The sequence below is a fragment of the Lepisosteus oculatus genome, chromosome 1 (assembly GCF_040954835.1).
Source record: "Lepisosteus oculatus isolate fLepOcu1 chromosome 1, fLepOcu1.hap2, whole genome shotgun sequence".
NCBI classification, from domain to species: Eukaryota; Metazoa; Chordata; class Actinopteri; order Semionotiformes; family Lepisosteidae; genus Lepisosteus; species Lepisosteus oculatus.
Window position 1 is genome coordinate 23,462,091 of NC_090696.1, and position 21,312 is coordinate 23,483,402.

A 21,312-nucleotide genomic window follows, 5' to 3' on the forward strand; every position below is an offset into this window, starting at 1 on the left:
AATGGCAGAAATGATACTGGGATAATTCAGAAAGCTTCACTGCCACCTCGTAACCAAATTAGAGTAACAAAGAAAATAATCAAAGAAGATTTCATCTGAGAGTTAGACAATGAAACCGTGATCCGATTAAACAATTATTGTTTGCCCATTACAGATTGCTGCCTTGTTAAATTATAAGCAGAGGATCAGCATTGTAAACACCAAGTGATATTAAGGCAGAACTGTTTTCGCAGTGATAATATTCTTAGTTGTAAATGCTTTACAGAAACCCATATCACTGTACAATGGCGCAATACCCAATAAGGTAAAATGGGGGTAATTACTGAGTACCTCACAATAAAAGTTCAGTGACATACTGAATAACAACTGTCCACAGGTACAGCTTTCGGTATTATTCATAACTGTAGGACCACATAAAATCTTACTTTTTTAATACACCCTTTGAGTTATAATTTATATTTATATGTTATAATATTACAAAATCAAACACATCAAAGTCTAGGTATGATTTTTGTTTCTGAAACATACAGATGAATTCACATGCCATTTACTGTATTTATTAATTATAATTTATATGTTCTTGAACTCTATTTTTGTTAATAGATACAATTTATCCCGAAGATTAAAGATAAGTACTAAACAAATACAGTTATGTACACATTATTCTCTGGAGTCGCTATTATATTAATGCTTATCTTGCTGTTTAAACCGCTCTGTTAGAAAATTAACTGGATTGTCGTATGATTGGTTTCAGTGTAGCTGCTGTATTTGACTCTGTCGAGTCAGCTAATACGCAATCATGTTAGTTTTAAAATTACTTTAGTTGCTGTACAAGACACACAAAAGCCCTTCGTTTGACCTCCTAAAAGGACGTTCAGGCATTACTTGTCGTTTAAAAATCCTGCTGCAGTAGTGTCTGCCACACAAAACAGATATTGTAGCAACCGAGGCCATAGCAACGCTCCACTCACCTCCCCGGAGTACCTGTAAACTTGGCTTCCTGTCCTTAGAGGGAAGTTGTTGGTTTAAAGCGTCCTTAAATTAAAAAAAAAGTAAGGAGACGAAGGACAGAAGTAAAATATGACCAGCAATAAATACTCAGGTGCTCAGAGGGGACATCCGGTATATAGTCAAAGAATGCTTTTTACAGGTATTTATTTTGCTGTTGTTCTTATCATTTACCAATAGAATACTGGTGGTACTATATACATAATAAGTCATATTGATCATTTTAAAGTTTTACATATCATTCATCAAACTATAATTCACGTGTGTATACATTGATTCAACGGGATGCGGTTCCATCACTGTGGTACGTGTGCTTATTTTTCACAATAACAACCCTGCAAAATTGCAGCATGCGTCACTGTAAAGATCGTCTTCGTTCCAATTACCACTAATACCCGAAGAGTAATTGTACCTTCTTATTGAAGGATATAATTCTGGTATTGCGTGTGACCCATATGACTAAAAAGTATGCCTTTATAGATTGCCAAAAATCAATTTCCTAATTGACAATAGGAGGCTCACTTGGTGTCACGCCGAGATAATAATACATTCAAACAATATGTTAGGATTCAAATGTATATTTGTCTAATATAATACATTTAGCAAACAATAATTTAAAGTCACATCCTTTGTTCAGTGTTCCCTTACTGAACAGTTTAGGTTTGTTAATGTTTAAATACATTTAGCAGTTTTATATAGTGTAATGTCTTCATACTTTTAAATAAACATTGTTTTTACTTGGATGTGTTACTCTCCAGATTACTCTCATCCTTCTCAATGTATATTTTAATTCAAACGTTTATTAGAGTTCACCTATAAAAAAGAAAGCAGCCATTAACAGTGGCCAGTCGTTTAAAAAAAGGAAGGCTATGAACGAACGACAGGACACTCGTACAATAAAGATATTGTTCAAGGAATGTTCGTCATGTTTGTTGTTCATTCATAATTTACTCTCTATCTGCTACGCACATTTTCAGGTCCAGATGGTATAGGTGACTACAGAGTGAGAGTGGCTGACTTTCCTCGTTATATCGGAGTGGGAACTTTGTCTCCTGAGGGAACCAGTGAGCTTGATTACATGCATCGTGCTGCTCCCGGCACACCTGCCCCAATGCCCAAGCACTGCTATGTTGGAGGAGTGGGATGGATGAGTACAGTGCGCTAAATGCCAGGAATCTACACAGCAAGATGCAGTTCCAGGTTTTTAAAGTACCTTAGTCTTCTGTGTTTAGTGTAGAAAATCTTCTCCGTATTTTGAAATAACTTCAATAAGAGTATCTACATTGAAAGACATATCAATAATAGTTAGACTGTTAGAGCAATGGTTGGAGCATTTTTACCATTCATTTCCGACATCTGATGTGTTATAATACATTACAGTTGTCTTTCATCAATAAACAATCTTTACCTTCCATGGCCAAAATATTTAGATTTAAGGGAGATGTTGTTTTTTAATCTTAATTTTGTTTTTTCTTAATTAAATTAATTATTAATTGATTGCAGCACTGAAAATATGTTTAATGATTTTTTTGTATATTCTAAGAAGTTGTTTACTTATATATAATTCTTGGGGGGAGGCAAAAACCGTAATGAATACAAACAGTGTATATAATAAAGCATAATCTGACGGTCAGAAAGGTTGTGATAAAGGTGCTGATAAAAATTTAGTTCTCAAATCACCGGCACTATGTAACCTTTGTAGTTGGGTTAAGAATTGGTTACTAGTAAAAAATAAGAGAGTAAGAGGTAAATATTCCAATTGTGTGATGTAATTAATGGAGTACTCAAGGTATCTGTATTGGAGCTATTTTTAAGTTTTGAGATGCATTCAAAGTATTATAAAATGTGTGGTAACATTTATTTTATAAGAAACAGCTTTATCTGATGATTTCAAAAACAGGAAATATGTATTATACAGTATGTGACAATATCACTGCAGAATTTGTTAAATTGTTTTATTTGCTATTGTACAGTATCTTTCACTTAATTTGATCATACGTTTCTTTAGCTTGCAGAATTCCGGCAGGCATGTGAAGAAAGAGTGACTCACAGTTATCAAAATCCATGGTATGTATTAATTTACAGGGTAAACCTTTTGTTTTTTTAATAAAGCTGTTTATATGTTTAATTAAATTAAGTGATAAAACGAGACAAACCAATGTATATAGAAGAAATGATTTTATCAAACAGCACCTTACAATAAATAGGAAGAACTTTACTTCTTTTCTCATATAAAGGTCTTAACATTTAGACTATGCTAGATATACTATAGTGCTTTTTCAAGATAACTGGTCAAATCATGTGCTCATGTATTCAAGGCTCTTTCCAAATTATCTTCAAAGAAATTAATAGAAATATACTGTATATTTCCAAGATAGGATACTTGTACCTGTAGCACATGTTCACACTTGCAACTATGATTGTTTAAATTAGAATCTTTCTTACTCCATAGAAGTAAGCACTGTGCATATTGATACATAATTATCATAGTCACTGTATACAGTGATGTGAAAAAGAAAGTACACCCAAAATACACCTTCTTAAGATTCTGTGGTTCAACGTATAAAGGCATATCTGACCTTCACCTAGTCCTTACACTAGATAGTGACAGATAACACACATACATTTTACTTTGTCATTATTTATTAAAATGAAAACATCATCACCATTCAGAAGCCTTGTGTGAAAAAGTGCACTGTTAATGCTTCCATATCAGTTAAGAAGGCAATTAGAATCAGGTGCTGTTAAAAAGTGCACATGATAAGTTTATCATCAGGAAGTGCTCCCATCTGTAAACTTTATCAATTTGGTTTGGAGCATACAGGTTTGTGGTAAGACATCATGCCTAGGTCAAAATATATCTGTTACAATGTCAGAGAAAGAATCGTTTTTGATCATCAGTCTTTGAAGGATCATAAAGCCATTTCCAAACAGTATGAAGTCCATCATTCCACAGTGAGAAAGATAATTTACAAATGCAGGAAGCTCAAGACACTTGCCAATCTACCCAGGAGTGGGCATTCCAGAAAATTCACCACAAGATCAGACCATATGATGCTCCTAGAGATCGCAAAGAACCCCAAAGTTACATCCAGAGATCTAGAGGCTTCTGTGAATAAGAACATTAGAGTTCTTGATTCTACCACAAGCGAGACTAATAATGAATGCCTTTCATGTTAGGGTAACCAGGAAAAAAACCCTTCTTTACAAAAAGAATATTGTTTCATGGCTTAATTTTGCAAAACAGCACTTGAATGAACCACAAGACTTCTGGAACAACATCATCTGGACAGATCAAACACACCAAAGTCGAGTTGTTTGGCTGTAATGGAAAATGACATGTTCAGTGAAACCACACTCTACGTATCACCACATGTCATGTCAACCGTTAAGCATGGTGGTGAAGGGGTGAAAATGTTGGCCTACTTTGGAGCTGCAGGACCTGCACGCGTTAAAATCATTGAGTGCTCCAAGAATTCTTCTCTATACCAATGCATTCTAGAGGAAAATGTGAAAAAGTTTGTCCAGCAGCTGAAGCTTAGCTGAACGTGGATCAAGCAACAGGACAATGATCCAAAACACACCAGTAACCTACGATTGAATGGATGAAAAACAAAAGAATCAGGATTTTGGAATGTCAAGTGTCATGTCAATGTCAAGTCAAAGTCCAGACCTCAATCCCATTGAGATGCTGTGGCAGGACCTAAAGAGAGCTGTGTATAAACAAATGCCCTCAAACATCACTGAGCTGAAGCAGTTTTATAGGGTGGAGTGGGCCGAAATTCCTTCCAGGTGATAAGAGAGACTGATTAACCCTTACAGGAACATTTACTTGAAGTTATTGCTCCTTAAGGGGGTTCCACACATTACTGAATCACAGGGTGCACTTACTTTTTCATAAGGCTTCCATATGTTGGCTGATTTTTTGTTGTTTAATAAATAATGACAAAGTAAAATGTCAGTGCGTTCTCTGCCACATGAGAATAGATTTCTCTACTGTTAAAACTTGGCGAGGACTAGATGATGGTAAGAAAATATGTAAATATGTTAATATGTAAAACCATAGAATTGTAAGGGAATGTACTTTGTTTTTCACATCACTGCTTCACTGCTTGTTTTTTTTTATCAAATGCAGTACTTATTTAAGAATATTAATTTACAATTCATTAATTTCTAGGCAACCACCTCCCCGTGTTCTTAATGAACAATCTGCAGGAGCCCATGGTAAACTTGCCTGGACACAAAATGTCTACCAGAATTATTACCAGCTGTCCCAGCGTAACATGGTGAGAAAGTGGCAAACACTACCTGAAATTTAGCCTTAATGTGACATTGAAGATAATAAGAAACCTGTTGTATGCTATACAATTATATTAAATGAAAATAATGAAGGTCACAATTAAAACAGAAAAAAAGACGTTTTTAGGTTTTAAATTCCTGGTCTCATCAATACTTTAATTAATTCCACTACGGTTTTGCACTGTTTCTCATTTGTGTCAATAGATCTCTTCTGAATGACTGATCTAGTTCTGTTACAATCATTATTAACCAGAGACTGTTCAGGCAAGTAGTTAAATTAAATTCATTAATTGGTTTGAGGTTCAGCACCACACAGACTAGCTGCTAGTATTGTATCAATCAGCTCTTGTGCTGATCGATACTGTAACTGGTTATGCATTAAGTTGCCTCCCTTATTTTTGTACACCAATTCTCTTTATTTGAGGGGGATACAGATAACTAAAAAGGTGAAAACTGGGATAATGTTCACCCATATCATAAATATATAGAAATATAGTGTATACCACATAATTAATGAAAATCAGCATTAAAGTGTCAAATAATAAAATAACACGACAGAGAAAAAATACAATACTGTACTGTTTTCTTTTAAGAAAAAAAATATAAAAATGAAGCACTTTTACAGTTGTGGAATGCAGTATCTTTCAGGAAGATGTGATGAAACAAGAGAAATGCAATGGGTAACACTGAGGAAAATGCACGCAAACATTTTCAATTGAACCTCTTAGACGATCTGAGAATCTTCCCGCCTCTGACAATGTCCTAGAAATGTCAAGAATGCCTCTGAAGTCAGCCATGTACTGAAAGGTTAAACAAATACAGTGCTAAATCTTGAACATGAAAAGACCGTGAAAAGTATTTTAATGATATACCACCAAAAGTACCTTTTGGTAACTAAGTGCCTTTAGTTAGTATTTCTTGGTACTGATCAGTGTCCCTCTCGTGCTGTTCTCACCATTCAGCTTTTTTAATCTTTTCAAGAGCTGCTGGTGTTTTGATTGATGATTTCCACATTTCAGTAGTCATATTCCAAGACAGAATTGTCTTTGTTTCTAATAAGCCTGAAGTCCATTTTTGATGGTGTCAATCTTAATGTTTGGACAATAATAAAATACCAAATTATAATACAAGAATTACCTTTTGTTCTTTCACTGTTTGATAGTTACTGTGCCTATAGAAAATGTACATACCATTTCAAAATCTTTACTTTTTGTTGCCTTATGGTCTGGAATTAAAATGCCTTCGTTTTCATTTGTCTATACTGTATATCCTACCCCACAACTTTCAAGTAAAGATTTTTTTTTAGAAAATCATTAAATATAAAACTGAAATAGCTTGGTTGGATAAAGTGTCCACCCACCTTATAATACCAATAATACATTGGCTCAGATGCAACTAGTTGCCTTCAAAATCACAGTTAATTGGCCTCCGCCTATGCTGAATTTCACACAACCTCAAGTTAATTTTAACAGTCCCTGTAAATTCCCTCTGCTGCATAGTGCATTTCAAAGTAAATACTCAACGTTTTGTACAAAGGAACTTTTAAAATAATTCCAGAAGAAAGCTGTGGAAAGGCACAGATAAGGGGATTTATGTTAATAAATTTCAAAGGCCTTTAATATCCCATGGAGGATGGTAAAACAATTATTAACAAGTGGATGGTGTGTCTCTTCAACAAGACCCTACCTATATCAAGCTGTTCCGCCAAACTGGGTGACCGAACAAGAAGCCAGTAGCAAATGTGAAAGAGTGACAGGCTCTTTTACATCTGAGAACAATATCACAAGCACTTCTCATATCTGGCAAGAAGGAAGGCATTACTCAATAAAGCCCTCTTTGAACCCCGTTTTGATTCTGTATCCATGTGGCAAGAAGATTTGTGGTCTGACAATACTGAAATGGAACCTTTTGGCCTAAATGCAAAGTGTTACGTTTAGCACAAAGCCAACATAGCACATTACCCCCCCAAAAAAACCCCAACTGTGAAACATGGTGGTGGCAGCACCATGTTACTGGGTATTTCTCATCAGCAGGGACTGTGGCACTTGTCAGGATAGAAAAGAAAATGAATGAAACAAAGTACACATTGTAACATACTGTACACGTTGTGGTGTAAATGATACTACTATGAGTGAGACATCATAGTTAAAAGTAACCATTTCTATATATGTGAATAAATTACTATATAATTTACAATGGCATGGCACAGAAGTAGAAACTGTGCAAACAGAAAAATGTCTAAGACTGACAGCAGATTCATGACTTTCTATACAAATGTTCCTAGTGTATAACATTAGAACATTAGAAAATTGGTACATATACTTTGAATATATCCTTGTTTCTCCAATTTAACATCATTCCACGTGAATACATATTTTTTCCATTGTATTCTATACATAATATGAACTACCTCATTTATTACACAAAATCATGGAAACATTGTTCATAATAAAAATGTACAGCCACATTTTATCCTTTTTATTTGTTAATGTTTACTCAGATTCTTCACCTGATTTTTTGAAACAAAGATACAAACATGAAGAATTGCTAAAACATACCGTGGACATGAATTTACCAGTAATGCAATTGTTCAAAATTAAGCTTAGCCTTGAAATTAAATCACTGCCCAAACAGAGACATCTGCTGACAACAGGATGTAGTACAGGGCGTTAGGAGTCACTGAAGTCTTACTGATCAACTTATTCAATAGTAACAGTACAGAATTGTTAATATATTCCATCTAAATGACTATTTTAAGACATTCTCACACCATCCTTTTGTTGCAATAGGATAGAGAGAATTGCTTACTACAGGTCAAGGTGGTAAGCGTGTTTATATTTTACAGTTGCAGAGAAAGAGCATCAGGAGCTCTTAATATTTTATATACAGTATTTGATATTGATATATTTAAGATGCCTACCAAGAGAATAATGTTTTGATCATTCAATTTATTATTAATAATAGCTGATAAAAGAATACAGTATTTAGAGAAGGAATTATGAAAATTAAAAAATACTCCAACTGGACATCTCTTTCAGAAAACCATTGTGTTCTTATCAACATTTTTAGTGAATGTTTGTAGTCGGACTATAATGTTTATTATATGACAGAAAATCTTGAAAATCAGAGGGGAGATTTTCCATTCACCAGTGATATATTAAAATACTATTTTATATCTAAGCTTAATTTTGGTTGAAAATAATGTCCTCCAATCAAGAAACAATCAGTGCTTATCTTTAATGTAGAGCAAACCAGCCTGCACTGTCTCTAGATCAGGACCCTGTTGACCATCTTAGGAGAAATAGTGTAATAACATCCTGTCCAGGGTAACCCAATACTCTGCACGAGCTCTTGTTTTTCCAAATACAATGGCAGGCTCAGCTTTCACAAGGAAAGTACTGAATGGTTTTCTCTTACGGAAGCCTAGAATTGCAATGCAGGGTTTCTGTCACTGGTAAACAGTAAATCTAAAAGGTATACTAGAAAATGAAAGTGTTTGTATTCAAAGTGTTTGAATATTCTAAAACCTTTTAAAAAAAAACTTTCTAAGGATGTTGTTGCTTCATTAAACACTGGTTAAGTGAGCCTTAAGGTGAATACTGTAAGTTGTTAAATATTTGTATCTTCAAAAAATATTGCCTCATTTCTAATCTCAAAATCAGATTTACTGGGCAGGGGGTATAAGTAAATACAGAATACACACTGCCTTGAATGGAGGACAAAATTAGTGACATTCACAAATCTTTAAAAAAATTATATTATGAACATTACCCTAATCAAAATGAAAATAGTGTGTGAAAGTTTACATTCCCTTCAGATTTTTAATTCTGAAGGTTTTAGGCATGTATTTGCCATATCAGCATAAAATTTGCATAATAAAACTAGAAACCTTGTATTATAAAAATCACTAGACATTAAGACCACAAATTATGTTTATCAGCAGGCCAGAATGATTTATTTTATACCACGTTTAATATGGAATTAGGTTTAGCATTCAAGAAATGCGAAATGCATTTTTGTGCAATATGAGATATTTCACAGTTCTGACAGTTTGCTCAGTAAAATAATTATTTTGAAAACAAAGAAAATATACCTTTATTTATATCAAAACAGCAAACAAATGTAGCAAGTCACTAAATTAAAATGTATAATTGTTTTCCATAGCAGAAACAAGACTCCCAAGAAACCTTTTCAGATGTGCCTGAAGAGACCAGTCCCTTTCAAGACAATGAGGCGATGTAATAAATCTCCTGCATTCTTCGTCTACTGTAAAAGCCATCAGAGGTTTGTTTTTGATAAGTCATTTTACTTAAATCAATGTTGAATGTATGGTCACTGAAGTTTCATCCGTTTAACATCCGATTGTGAAGAATTACCCAAAGACTTGATTTCAGATGTAATACAAGATATATAGTACATGCATTAAAGTTTTTGTTTTGGATGTTAGCATCCAGCAACAACTAGTACAGCACAACAACTTTATTTCATACACAGCAATTCAAAATTGCTATTCTGTTGCATAGATCAGAAAGCACCATGGACCATGATGACCAGCTATGTTGAACTGAATTACAGTGAATTCTAGAATGTGTAAAAGAATTTCACTGAAAGTTTTAATCAAGACATTTACACGTCTGTAACATAACCACTGTGACCCATCAGGGTGATCTACACAAAATCTTGATCCAGCACTGAAGACTCTTAGTTACTGCTAGTGAATCTGTATGAGGTTTTGCTTCAATAGTGTCTTTATCAGGAAGGTGGTGCTCTCTTCATAAGTAATTTCTTATGTATAAAGGTTCCTGTTCTGTATTTTTCATTCCTGTTTTTTCTCTAGGATTAACATTCAACAAGTCCAATGACCTCACGTGTTCAATCGGCTCTCTCAGCAATAAGGTGATTTAGTGCTTCTACAACTGGTCATGAATGAATAATGTAAAAAACACTTAATGTCCAAAATCCCTATACATTGCTTTTCATTTACACAAACATCAGCAACATGTAGTTGTACCTCTACTTCTAAGACTACCACTTTGTGAATAGCTGGTATGAATGTGGGCCTCCATCTTGTGCCATCTTGGGTTCCACTGTTCTGATTTGCAGTATGTAGAAAGTCCATTGATTTAATGAAGAAATTAGTAGCTTAAGAATGAAACTCAGCAGTTTGGTGAAAAAATGACTTCACAGTGGTCTTACCTTATGCAAGTCAGATGCAGTTTACCTGTTTTTGGAAGGGTGAAACTTTTGCATTATTTTCCAAAGAAAGTGAACACCAGTTTTGATTTGCTCTAATTTTCAATGCTTAGAGAACTGTGATCCAACAGTGGTGTCATTAATGTTAATATGCCAGATATACACTCAGAATCAAATTGGCAGAACAGTAGAAGTTTACCAGTGTTACCAGGCTGTTCAATTAAAAATAAGAAATAAGACCAAATAGTCTTTGAGACAACCTACTACTGCAAAAAAGTAAAATTCATAATTTCAGACATGTTATACTGAATTACTGTATTTGTATTGTGTCAGTATTTAACCTGAAACCAAGGAATAAAGAAAACCAAGTGACAGCACTCAACTGTAGAGGGAAGCGTTATTACCTTTAACAAAATTGCTTGCGAGACAAACTTGCAATCTTATTATTCAATCTAAATTTATATAAATGTAAATACATTAAGATTGTGTTCTGGGAGGCTTGAATGACATGGCAGAAGTGGAAAACAAAGAAAAACAGCAGGTAGCATTTGTATCAGTTATTCAGCACTCTATAGGAACAAAAAATAATGACAGATCTGGTTATGTATGTTTTTGGTTTAATCAGAATTACATGTTAAACTTCTCATTGCTTAACTGGAAAAATCTGACTATCAAAGTCCTCTCAGAAGATCCATTTTGAGCACTTAATCTTCCATGGAGGTCCAGCCTTAAGTTTCATAACATACCATAAAACCAAACAAGTTGCAATTTTGTTAAGAATGAATACCTGAGTGAGAGGACATTCTGCAAGTGCAATATGAAACCCAGACTATCACTTAAATGGACTAAAAGAAAGGTATAAATGTACTATTCACATCATGGGTTTTATGAGGAAAAAAGTAAAATGGTAGTTCTAAAGCATGAAAGAAGTGAATACGTGTTGTGCAATTCATATTATTTGCAGTTTATTAAACATGACCCAATACCGAACAGGAAATACAAAGAATGACAAACACAAGCAATGCCAGCTTCAATAACATACATATCAATTTCTTCATACATACCACAAATTTAATTCCATGCTCAAGACATTCTACACATACCTAAACCACATACATGCTATTACAGTGTAGAAACCTTTGTTATACAAATAAAATTGCTTATTTTGTGGTCATAACATTAACCAGAAGCTTAAATGAAGAACAAACTGTCACAAGAGAGAGACATTGACAGGTAAGACTAAAAAAAAAAACCCACGAAGGATAAAGTCCTGCCCACTGAGGTAGAGTTTAGTGTAAAACAATGTAAATTTTTAGATCCAGTTTAGATCCATAATTGGGGGAAAAAAAGCCATGGTTGTTAAAACAGTTAAATACTTGTTAAAGCTTGTACTATCACTGCAAATTTGTAAAACAGTTTTCAGAAATCCATAGCAAACAATAAAAATCTTGCTTTACTTTTCAGTATTCAGTATGTAATTATACGATTCAAAACTACATACCTGGGTTAAAAACGGAATGAAAAAGCAGCATTCAATCACAGTGGACTATGGTCATTAGATGTAAAAGCACATGGTTGTCCATTTGAAATCTGTCATTAAGGAAATACCATTTTAGAACACAAGCATTACAGGTACATGAATGCAACTCTGAGGCACAGTGTCTGGGCTTGGTTCAAGAAAATATCCGTGTACAATAAGCAACCCAACCTTAAACATTTACAATATTTTTTTTAGCTGTGACAACTATTTTCCAAAATGGATTTGCAGTGATTAAAGCTGGTTCAGAAGTAGTGTTATTTTCTACGTAATACACAAGATAGGAATCGATAATATGACTCAGTTTTTAGGAATACTGCTTTCCTTGTGCTGAAGGCACTCAAGTTTAATTCACAGATATTTACTACTGTGTATTAGAGACAAACCAGATTATTCAAATTTTAAAGAAAGAAAAATCTGCTCAGAATACAGAAGTGGCTGTTTATTAGTCAATTTTGCCCAAAACTAAATTTAAATGGTAATAGCACATTAGGATTGCTCTGTAATGAACCAAAGAACAAAAACAGCCTTAACAAAAAAACAAGTTGAGTTAAAAAAAAACTTCTCACGAAACGAATACAATTCTTTATCCAAATATATATACACCTGGTAGCACATCTAGTCTCACAAAGATGTAAGTTTCAAACATTAAAAAAACTAGAACAGGTTGGCCATCTAACCTTAATTTTGACTTCATGTAAACTTTTACTTGTGACTGGATAAGGCTTCCCTCAAAACAAGTAAATATTTTTTTATCTTTTTGTCCCTTTATATTAATATCAGAATAACAAAATACCAACAACTCAAATTTAAATTGAGGAAAAAAAGCTCATACAAACCACCAGCCTTACGTTAATAGCAGGTTCTAAGACTGCATCAACTTGTCTTGTTTGAAACCTTTTCTCTCTTTGAAAGCATCAGCAGCTGCTGCGTTTTGTTCCACTATCCTCATTTAAATAACCTCAAATGAATTAACAAGCCACTTAAGAGTTCAACATCTTCCATGTCCTCCTTGCAGACATGAAAAAAATATTTATGAAGGTAGATTAAGATGCTGTGTTGTTTGTGGTGCAAAAGCTGTTCCGAGTAAAGAATCCCATTGTCTTTGGGTCAATGTATATTTGTAGATTTCTTGCAGAAAACGTTTAGTCCATTTCATGATTCTCATTCCCAAGATGTGAATTAAATCGATGCAGACCTTCTGTAAAGCCACATAGAAGACCGCTGTATTGTCAATATTCAAGTGCTGCATTCATCCTTTCAATGGCAGATAAAACATCCTAGTACAATTGCATTCTGGGAGGTTTAGTACTTGTCTTTTCCTGTTCTCATACATTTCTTTGTTGTCCGTCCGCAGTCTTATAAATTTTTAAGAGGGGGAAGCTGTCCTGAGAATTTTTCCTTATAACAGTATTTGAGCAACATAAGGAGAATGTGTACTCGCCACAGCAGCAAGCAAAGGAAGGTCGTTTGATTCAATCCTGAAAAACAATAAAATTACTATAAACATGAGGGAAAAACAAATATTAGAATACATAGAATTTGTGAAAATGCATTTGGTTGAGTGCACTTACCAAATTAGAATACTATCAATCATACTTAAATTAAAATATAGACTTACCTGCATATACAAACAAATGCTTTCCACTTTCTAGAATACACTAAACCCTTGTTCAACACAGGTTTTTCCCAAAAGTAATTTGAGCATACACACAATAAAATATATGCTACCAATTATTTGCGAAAATTGAACGTTTTCATTATATGCGGTTTCTCCCTCTTGCCAACACTTCTGCATCACAATCTCACGTCTTGGACTTGCACACCTACAGCATTGGCGTCAGTGAAATTCTGCTCAACTCTTTTTGATTTTACAATTATCATTGGACGACAGCATGGCAGTGAAGCGTAAAGCATATAGAAATGTTAGTGAATATAAGTCAAAGGTATAACCAAAGATCGAGTGAATACCTTTGTCATCTATATGAATGGAAATATGTGCAACTGTTCAGGTTTCTGCCTCTATGCAGTGTTACACATTTTTCAAGTACCTAGTAGAAACATGAAAATTGAAGAAGTGGGAAAGTTATAAAATGCGTGGATAAGGTAGTAGTGCAAGTGACTTCAAAGTATGTAAAAGCTGGTTTGCAAAGTTTATAAAGTGATCCAACTCGCTTAATGTGAAGCTGCAAGGGGTAGCTGGATCATGAAGCAGCTACATAATTCAAGTTCCTGGAATTCCCAAAGGAGACAGGATATGCTATCAAACGGGTATTTAATGAAACTAGACTTTAGAAGATGGGCAGCAGGACTTACGTTAGTAAGTCTAATGCATCCACTTTCAAAGATTTTAAAGGATAGGCCAACTTTGCTTTCTTGTGGAAATCCTTCTGGTGATTTCAAATGCAAGCCTTTGTGAATGAGAATATCGGAGAAGGAGAATGAGCTCCTGGAATCCCATTACTGAGAGCCAAGAAATGAGGAGCTTGAAGAGCCGATAGCAGTTAAGCAGCCAGGAAAGCAATGATGATGCCTTATTGAAGAGGGGGAACCTTCTGAGCCCATCATAACAGCAAAGGCTGTTTCTAATTTTCTCTCTAAAGCACACTTACTGGTGTAGGGTTATGGACAGCAGAGTGATGTTTCAAATTCAAAAGATAACTTGAGCATATCCTTGTGCTTTATACAAGGAAATCTTGAAAGATTTAAAAAAAAATGGTCTCCCTTCTTTTGCATTCACAGTCTAAGCAGTTTTCATCCACTCCAATTTCCAGCATCCGAACTGTCAATGCCTGCATTACCTTCCATAGAGTTTGAGGTCACAAAGCCTAAGGATCCAAATAATCCATCACTATCAATTGGGAAATGTATGCATCCGTGTTCAATATCCCCCTTTAAGCCATAAAATATTAAGTTTCTCCAACTCGAGTTCATTTAACATGCTATTCTCAAGTAATATAACTACAGCTTTAGATGAGGGATAACTGCAATTACAAAAGACTGTACAGGAAAAACAGTGGTTTATATAATGTATCTTCTTCACCACTAGATGGCACCTCACACCATATTAGTTCAATATAATTTGAGGCTCCCCACATACAGTGTACTATGTACTGTACACCTAGTGAATATATAGAGGACAACTCAGCTTGTGGCCCTTGCAATCCAATATCGAAAGATGTCCAACCAAGAGTATAAGAGTACTGAATTAGAAACAAAAGGATCAACATTATAGAGTAGAATTCCACAATGGAGTGGAAGGACACATTGTCATAGCACAGTTTTGGACTAACAGATGAAGGTACAGTTAATGTTTTGCTTAAAGCTCTGTTACCAAACCTCAGAGCCTAACCGAAAGCATGTTGACATGAAATTATGGAACATCTACTCAGTGATAATTTTCAGTATTTCATATTTATTTTTAGCAATATTAAAAATACATGTATACTGTATATTACAAAATCATTAATTAAAATACATACCCAAGAACTACTCCAAGTTCCTGGACGTGTACTCTGGTTTGTCCCTTTAAGTATTCAGACAACATCTTACTTTTGAAATACACCTCTTGCAGTCGGTCTTCAAGATGCATGACACACTTATTGAAAGGGTAAGAACAACCCAGTTAGTTGACATAAAATGAAAGCTCAAGTTCAAATGAAAACATATGCATAATAAGCAACAGAGATGCAAAAATTGTACATTATTTGCATTACTAAGAGTTCAATTTTGAATACTACATACATGTTTCACCGTGTAACAAAACGATTTGCTGCTATGTAATTTGTCTGGAACAGGGAGATCAGATACATCATGGAGTCTAAAGGAAATGTCCTCTTCTAAGAGATTAAAAGAATATTTTTAGTTTGAAAAAGAGAAAACTATGAAGGTCCCTGAATCAGTTATTGAAAAAATACCTTGACAATGACAATCCAGTGAAGTTTTTCAGAACCAACAGTGATTCATACCAGAAAGTACAAGAAGAAAGTAAGGGGAACTATATTTAATACCAGGAACAGGAAATATTTTTTACATAAATTACTACAAACTACCCAGATGTTGTAAAAGCTAATATCCTGACTTACTTCGAGAAACACATGGATGTGATTACAGTATCACTTTGCTAAACAGTAACCAAATAGGGCTGATGGGCGGATTGGCATCCTGTTGATCATAACATTTCTTAAGTTCTTATAAAATTGTAAAATACAGCAGTATGACTTTATATCAACAACAATAGCATGGCTGAAAACAGTCATTCAATGCATTACAAATTAGGATGAAAGTGGGATACCCTAAATACAGTTAAATGGTCATACATTCTTGCCAAAATTTCCTCAGGTTGTTGTTGGCATGTGGATAACTATAACTCAATTTCATAGAAACATGCTTTCAAAAAAAAGTGTTTCTATTAGCAAACAATTATTCTTGATAAAAATGCCACCAAAAAAGCACCGAAGTCTGCTTAAGCACTTAACCGTAGAAAACATTATCTTTGAGAGCAGTTTCTCACCACAAGGATCTCAGAATCCTGAACCACAGAGGTACCTCTACAACACAATGCTTGCCTTGTTGTCTATAGAAGACGCTTTACAGGTGAAGTTTTTTTCTGATGAATTACTCACAAAGGTAGGAGAAAGGTTGAGCTTAGAGAGCTGAAGCATGGAATGCAGCAGGTTAGAAACAAGGCTGGAGACCATGACATCCTTTCCCAGTTTGTTTGAATCCACCACCCTCCTCTGGCTTGTAGCGACTTGCACAGTCCACTTATCAGTGTCGGCAACGATGCACACAGCTTCTGCTATGGGCTCATCTAAGGCTGGATGCTACAATATTTAATTATATTGTTAACAATCAAGGAACAACAAAACTTTAATTTCATAAAGTATATATATACACACACAAACTACTGTGATGTGTACCGTCATGTGAAATCAGGCAAACAGGCAATTGATTGGATACATACAAAAAGCCATTATTTGACTCTCTTATCTACATTACATAATTCATTTGACATTGGACATTAACATTGGATTTGTGATTTCAAGACATTGAAGAACAATTTAAAGCATGAAGATGTAAATGACATGATATTATGTGGGAAACAGTATTAAAAAAAATTAAAAGTATCCGATTTAAATTTGTACACTTTATGCACATGGCAGATTAGGTTGTCCTTCAGAAATATAAATTTAAACAAAAAAGATTAACATGTGCAAGACAATCTAAAAGTACTTACAACCACTGCATGGTCAAGATCTGCCATTAAACACTGTTTTAGTCTTTCATCTGAGCTTGCTCCATGCAACACAAAGTCTGGCATATACTGTGGACAGTATCCACCAAACAGAGATCTTCCAAAGTTGTTAACATGAGGCTTGCTGATGGTCTCTGACCTGAAATAGGAATAAGGTTGAAAAAGATCAAGATAACCTTTAAAACAGTACTCACAATGAAACATCTAAAACATTTTTAGAATTCAGTCAATCATTTTTCTACATTAAAAATGAATTCAGATAAAGCACTTCAACTGACATTTATGCATGTTATGATGTTTTAAAATCTTCTTAAAATGAGAATTTGACTAAACCAAATTATGCCCATCTAATGGTGCGTTATCATCAAGATGAAAGTAGCATTCTCCTATCATTAAGCCAACACAAAGTACTCAACAGATACCTTGGGAGCGGGATTTCGTACTCCTCTGTGGTTTCATCTTGCTTGTCTTCACAGTGCTTGGCTCTCTGGTCCAGTGAGGCCTCCTCATCACCGCTGTCTCCTAGAGCACTGTCTGAACTCTCGTTCCTTGGAATGTCCCCTTTCACTGTGCAAGACACCTTCTTCCCAGGACCTTCAGTGTCCCCTGAAGGTACAGTTGCACATCCCCTGGATTTACAGTCCTGTGGGGCGGGACCAGCAGAGCTCCTCTCACCTGCTACCCGTTTCGCCCTGACGGCACCAGCGGTGTCCATACATGACTCACTGTTTCCTTTTGCCCCACATTCTATTTGGATATGGCCAGGAGAAACAATGGGTGCCTCAACTGTTCTACCCTCTTTGGATGATTCAAATTTGCCGAAGCAGGAAGAGGTAGCACGAGAATGAGTACTATGCTGTAAATGAGACTTGATCAAGAAAGCATCCGTCTCATTTACAGAATTGTTTGGCTCTGGGCAACCTGCATTAAGTTTGCCATTTTTTTCTTCATTCTCCAAGCTTTCCCTGAAGGTCTGATAATTCTTAACCATTTCATTCTGCCGACTCTCCAGATCAGAATCTGGAGATTCTAAGCTCCCGATCCGAAACTTTACCCTTTGTAGAAGTGGGCTCTCGCGAGTCTCCAGTCTGAGACAAGGCACACCCTGTGAAGAGACCATGGAAGATTTCCTGTCCAGGTCAGAATTAGACTGGGATGCTGCTGGTGAAGTGCAATGAAACTGTGAGGTCTCAGATTTGGCTGAATGGTGTAAACTGCCATCTGCTGCCTTGAACACATTAAGTACAACCTCTTTCTTAATATCAACGCTATGAGATATTACCTCATGGCAAGGTTTTAGACTGTGGTCTAGAGGCAGACATGTCAGCTCTGCAGTATCGGTCCTTTCTGAGCTCAACTTAGTCTTCTCTGTGCTGCTGCTCAGCTCACCCCTTCCAGCAGTAGGAGAAGCTGCAGTATCCTGGATTCGAGAGCCACCGTTGAGCTTGCTAGGATTGTCCTTGTTGTTATCAGTGCTGTTAAGAGTGGAGTCATTCTGCACTGAGATGACAACATAATCAGACTCTTCCACCTCTCCTTTCTCCAGTGTGGTGGTGAAGAGTGTTCTAGCTTCCCCCACCTCGGGCTTTCCATTTCCACTCATAATATTCTCCTGCAGGTCAGAGCAGCGGATGAAGTAGGTGAGGATGTAGAGGACACGCTGCACAAGCTCTCTACGTTTCCCCAAAATCACTGTCCGTGCCAGTCTGACGGGAGAACCGATTGCTCCATACAGATCACCTTAAAGACAACAATGGAAGCCTTTTCATACATTGTTTCCCCCCCCCCAATATCAAATTTCTGATTGTCAAAAATGTTTATGTTTTTTGTAATTACATTTGCCGGAATACATGAAAGATTCTATGTAGTGATTTTTATCAAAATACACGTACAAGTAAAGAAAATTGTAAAGTCATATTACTAGGAACATTAGATGCATTGGCCACAAGAGGGCATTATCACTGACATTCAAAGTTTTGCAAAGCAAGTGGTGCCACTAAGAAAGACTATGGCCATGTCCCAGCATCCACACTTGCTCATGGCCTTCAGGGGTGCGCTCACACAAGGATCTACAAAGGTTAGTGGTGTCCCAAATCCAATTTGTTTCAAAGGAGTGATCACTAGTGCCCCCAATGAGCCCTTTAAGTCAGATTTCATGTTCTAACCTATCAAAGCTGAGTGAAGTTACAATTGAGAATAAATATTTAAGTAAAATTGAACTTGACCATTTTAATAATTATAATATTTAATGTAAAAAACGAATTGGGCATCTTCTGATTGATATGTAATTTAGGTACGACGTGTTGACCTAAAACCATTATTTCATTAACTGTCTACCCCATTTCAACTGATGAATTTGTTTATCTGGGGTATAATTTACACAAGGAAAGAAAGTATTTAATAGTACATAGCTTTTAATAAACAGAGAGAGGTATTGCCAAGTTTCCTTATTTACTTTAGTTTGCTTGTTTTGAGTTGAGACTGCTCAACATGAATACGTTCCTTATACGTCACTACCTTTGTGAAGAGACTGATGATATGACCTTTAATTTCATCCTATTGTAAATGGAGAATTAAAAAGATTCTCTGCGGGCATGCTCTTGGCCATTGGCAAAGAAGTGTGACTTTTGGGGCATGACAATGTCACTACTAGCATAGATATAATAAAAACCAGGTTATGCAAGTCTGTTTAGAGTAATTATTAAGCTTACCAAGTTGTGCCCAGAGAGGATTGTATGGATGAGACTTTGCCAGCATATCCACTGACTTGGAAGTGTGTTTTTCAGAGAATGCCTTGATTGGAGGATGGTCATTTGGCATAACTGTGGGGACCCAGGCCAGGTGATATGTAAGGACAGCGGTCAGCAAAGCAGACAGGAATCTTTAAAAAAAAAAAATCACCCTAGATTAAGCTGAAGTTCAATTGCTTCACTTATACCTACAAAGGTCTTATTTGACTGCTAAGACCCTAAAAGTGCCTTAAAGTGCTATTCATTCTATAAAAAGCATCTACTATAAAATATTTAAAGACCACGTTACAGGGTGGAAAGAAAGCATGGCGCTGCAAGTTTCCACTAATTGCTAAAACCATTCACACAACATGACTGCCAATTTTATTTTCCATGTTAAGATCGAAGTGTCCTATGGTCGCTTCAAAATATTGGCAGTTCTTGACTATTTTGACAAAGCAAATGAGGAAAAAAAAAACTTTACAAAAGTATTAGTACAACGGATATACAGAGCCTAAGTCCACACATCCTTTCCAAAGGAACACTGTGTGGCCTAACAGCCTGAAATCAAGACATCTCAAATCAGAATTCATTTTACCTAGTCTAAAACCTAGATAAATGAGCAGGATGAGTGTACACACCCCTTAGTGATAGAAACTGTAAATCAGCTCTGGTTTAACCACTTGCTTTTCAAATGTATACAAAGCTAATTAGCCTCTACGTGCATTATAGTTATTCTAATGATTTCAAATAACTTCAAAGTTCCTGAAAGTCTCTTTTGCTGGGTAGAGCTCCATTTCATTAGGAAGTGGAAGGTTTATGGCACCATGAAGACCTTGCCTTCATGACTGCTAAATAGGATGACTGAACAGAGAAGCCACTAAGAAACCAGGATAGAACTTTTTTGGCCTAAATGCAAAACATAGCATTTGGCAAAAACCCTATACAGCACATCATCCACGGAACTTCATCCCTACTGTAAGGCATCGTAGAGGCAGTATTCCGTTTTGGGGATGTTTCTCTGCAACAGGGACTGGGGCACTAATCAGGATCAATCAATTGAAGGGAAACTGGATGGAGCAAAATACAGATGGATACTTGAAGAAAATCAACTGCCCTCTGCAAGGAAGCCTAAATTAATTGGAAAGGAAGTGTGCCTTTCATATGGCAACTACCCTAAGCACACAATCCAAGCAACAGTGGAGTTGCCAACAAAGCTAAAAGCTTAAATGTTGCAGTTCTAGGTTTTGATTTATAATTACTAAACAATGTTTGAGCATGTGTTTTTC

General features: G+C 35.6%; 2 protein-coding genes across 6 annotated transcripts in view; one reads left to right on the forward strand and one right to left on the reverse strand.

Moving 5' to 3' along the window:
• The first annotated feature begins 950 nt into the window (after window positions 1–950).
• On the forward strand, window positions 951–10,877 carry LOC102696761 (protein SPMIP2). The gene is given in 7 exon segments (XM_015344582.2): window positions 951–1,150; window positions 1,986–2,153; window positions 2,156–2,208; window positions 3,017–3,075; window positions 5,186–5,294; window positions 9,472–9,591; window positions 10,145–10,877. Coding segments are annotated over 6 exon segments (537 nt in total). The 5' UTR covers window positions 951–1,080; the 3' UTR covers window positions 9,550–9,591; window positions 10,145–10,877.
• Window positions 10,878–11,440: 563 nt separating this feature from the next.
• The window catches only part of fnip2 (folliculin interacting protein 2), a 37,604-nt gene continuing 27,732 nt past the window's right edge, over window positions 11,441–21,312 (reverse strand). For all 5 annotated transcript variants that reach the window (XM_015344579.2, XM_015344576.2, XM_015344578.2 and 2 more), the window contains 6 exons: window positions 20,006–20,175; window positions 17,717–19,034; window positions 17,277–17,433; window positions 16,663–16,863; window positions 15,520–15,635; window positions 11,441–13,518 (listed from right to left, as the gene is read on the reverse strand). In XM_015344579.2, coding sequence (XP_015200065.2) covers window positions 13,440–13,518; window positions 15,520–15,635; window positions 16,663–16,863; window positions 17,277–17,433; window positions 17,717–19,034; window positions 20,006–20,175 — 2,041 coding nt within the window. In that variant the 3' untranslated portion in view covers window positions 11,441–13,439. The remainder of the gene's footprint in view (window positions 13,519–15,519; window positions 15,636–16,662; window positions 16,864–17,276; window positions 17,434–17,716; window positions 19,035–20,005; window positions 20,176–21,312) is intronic.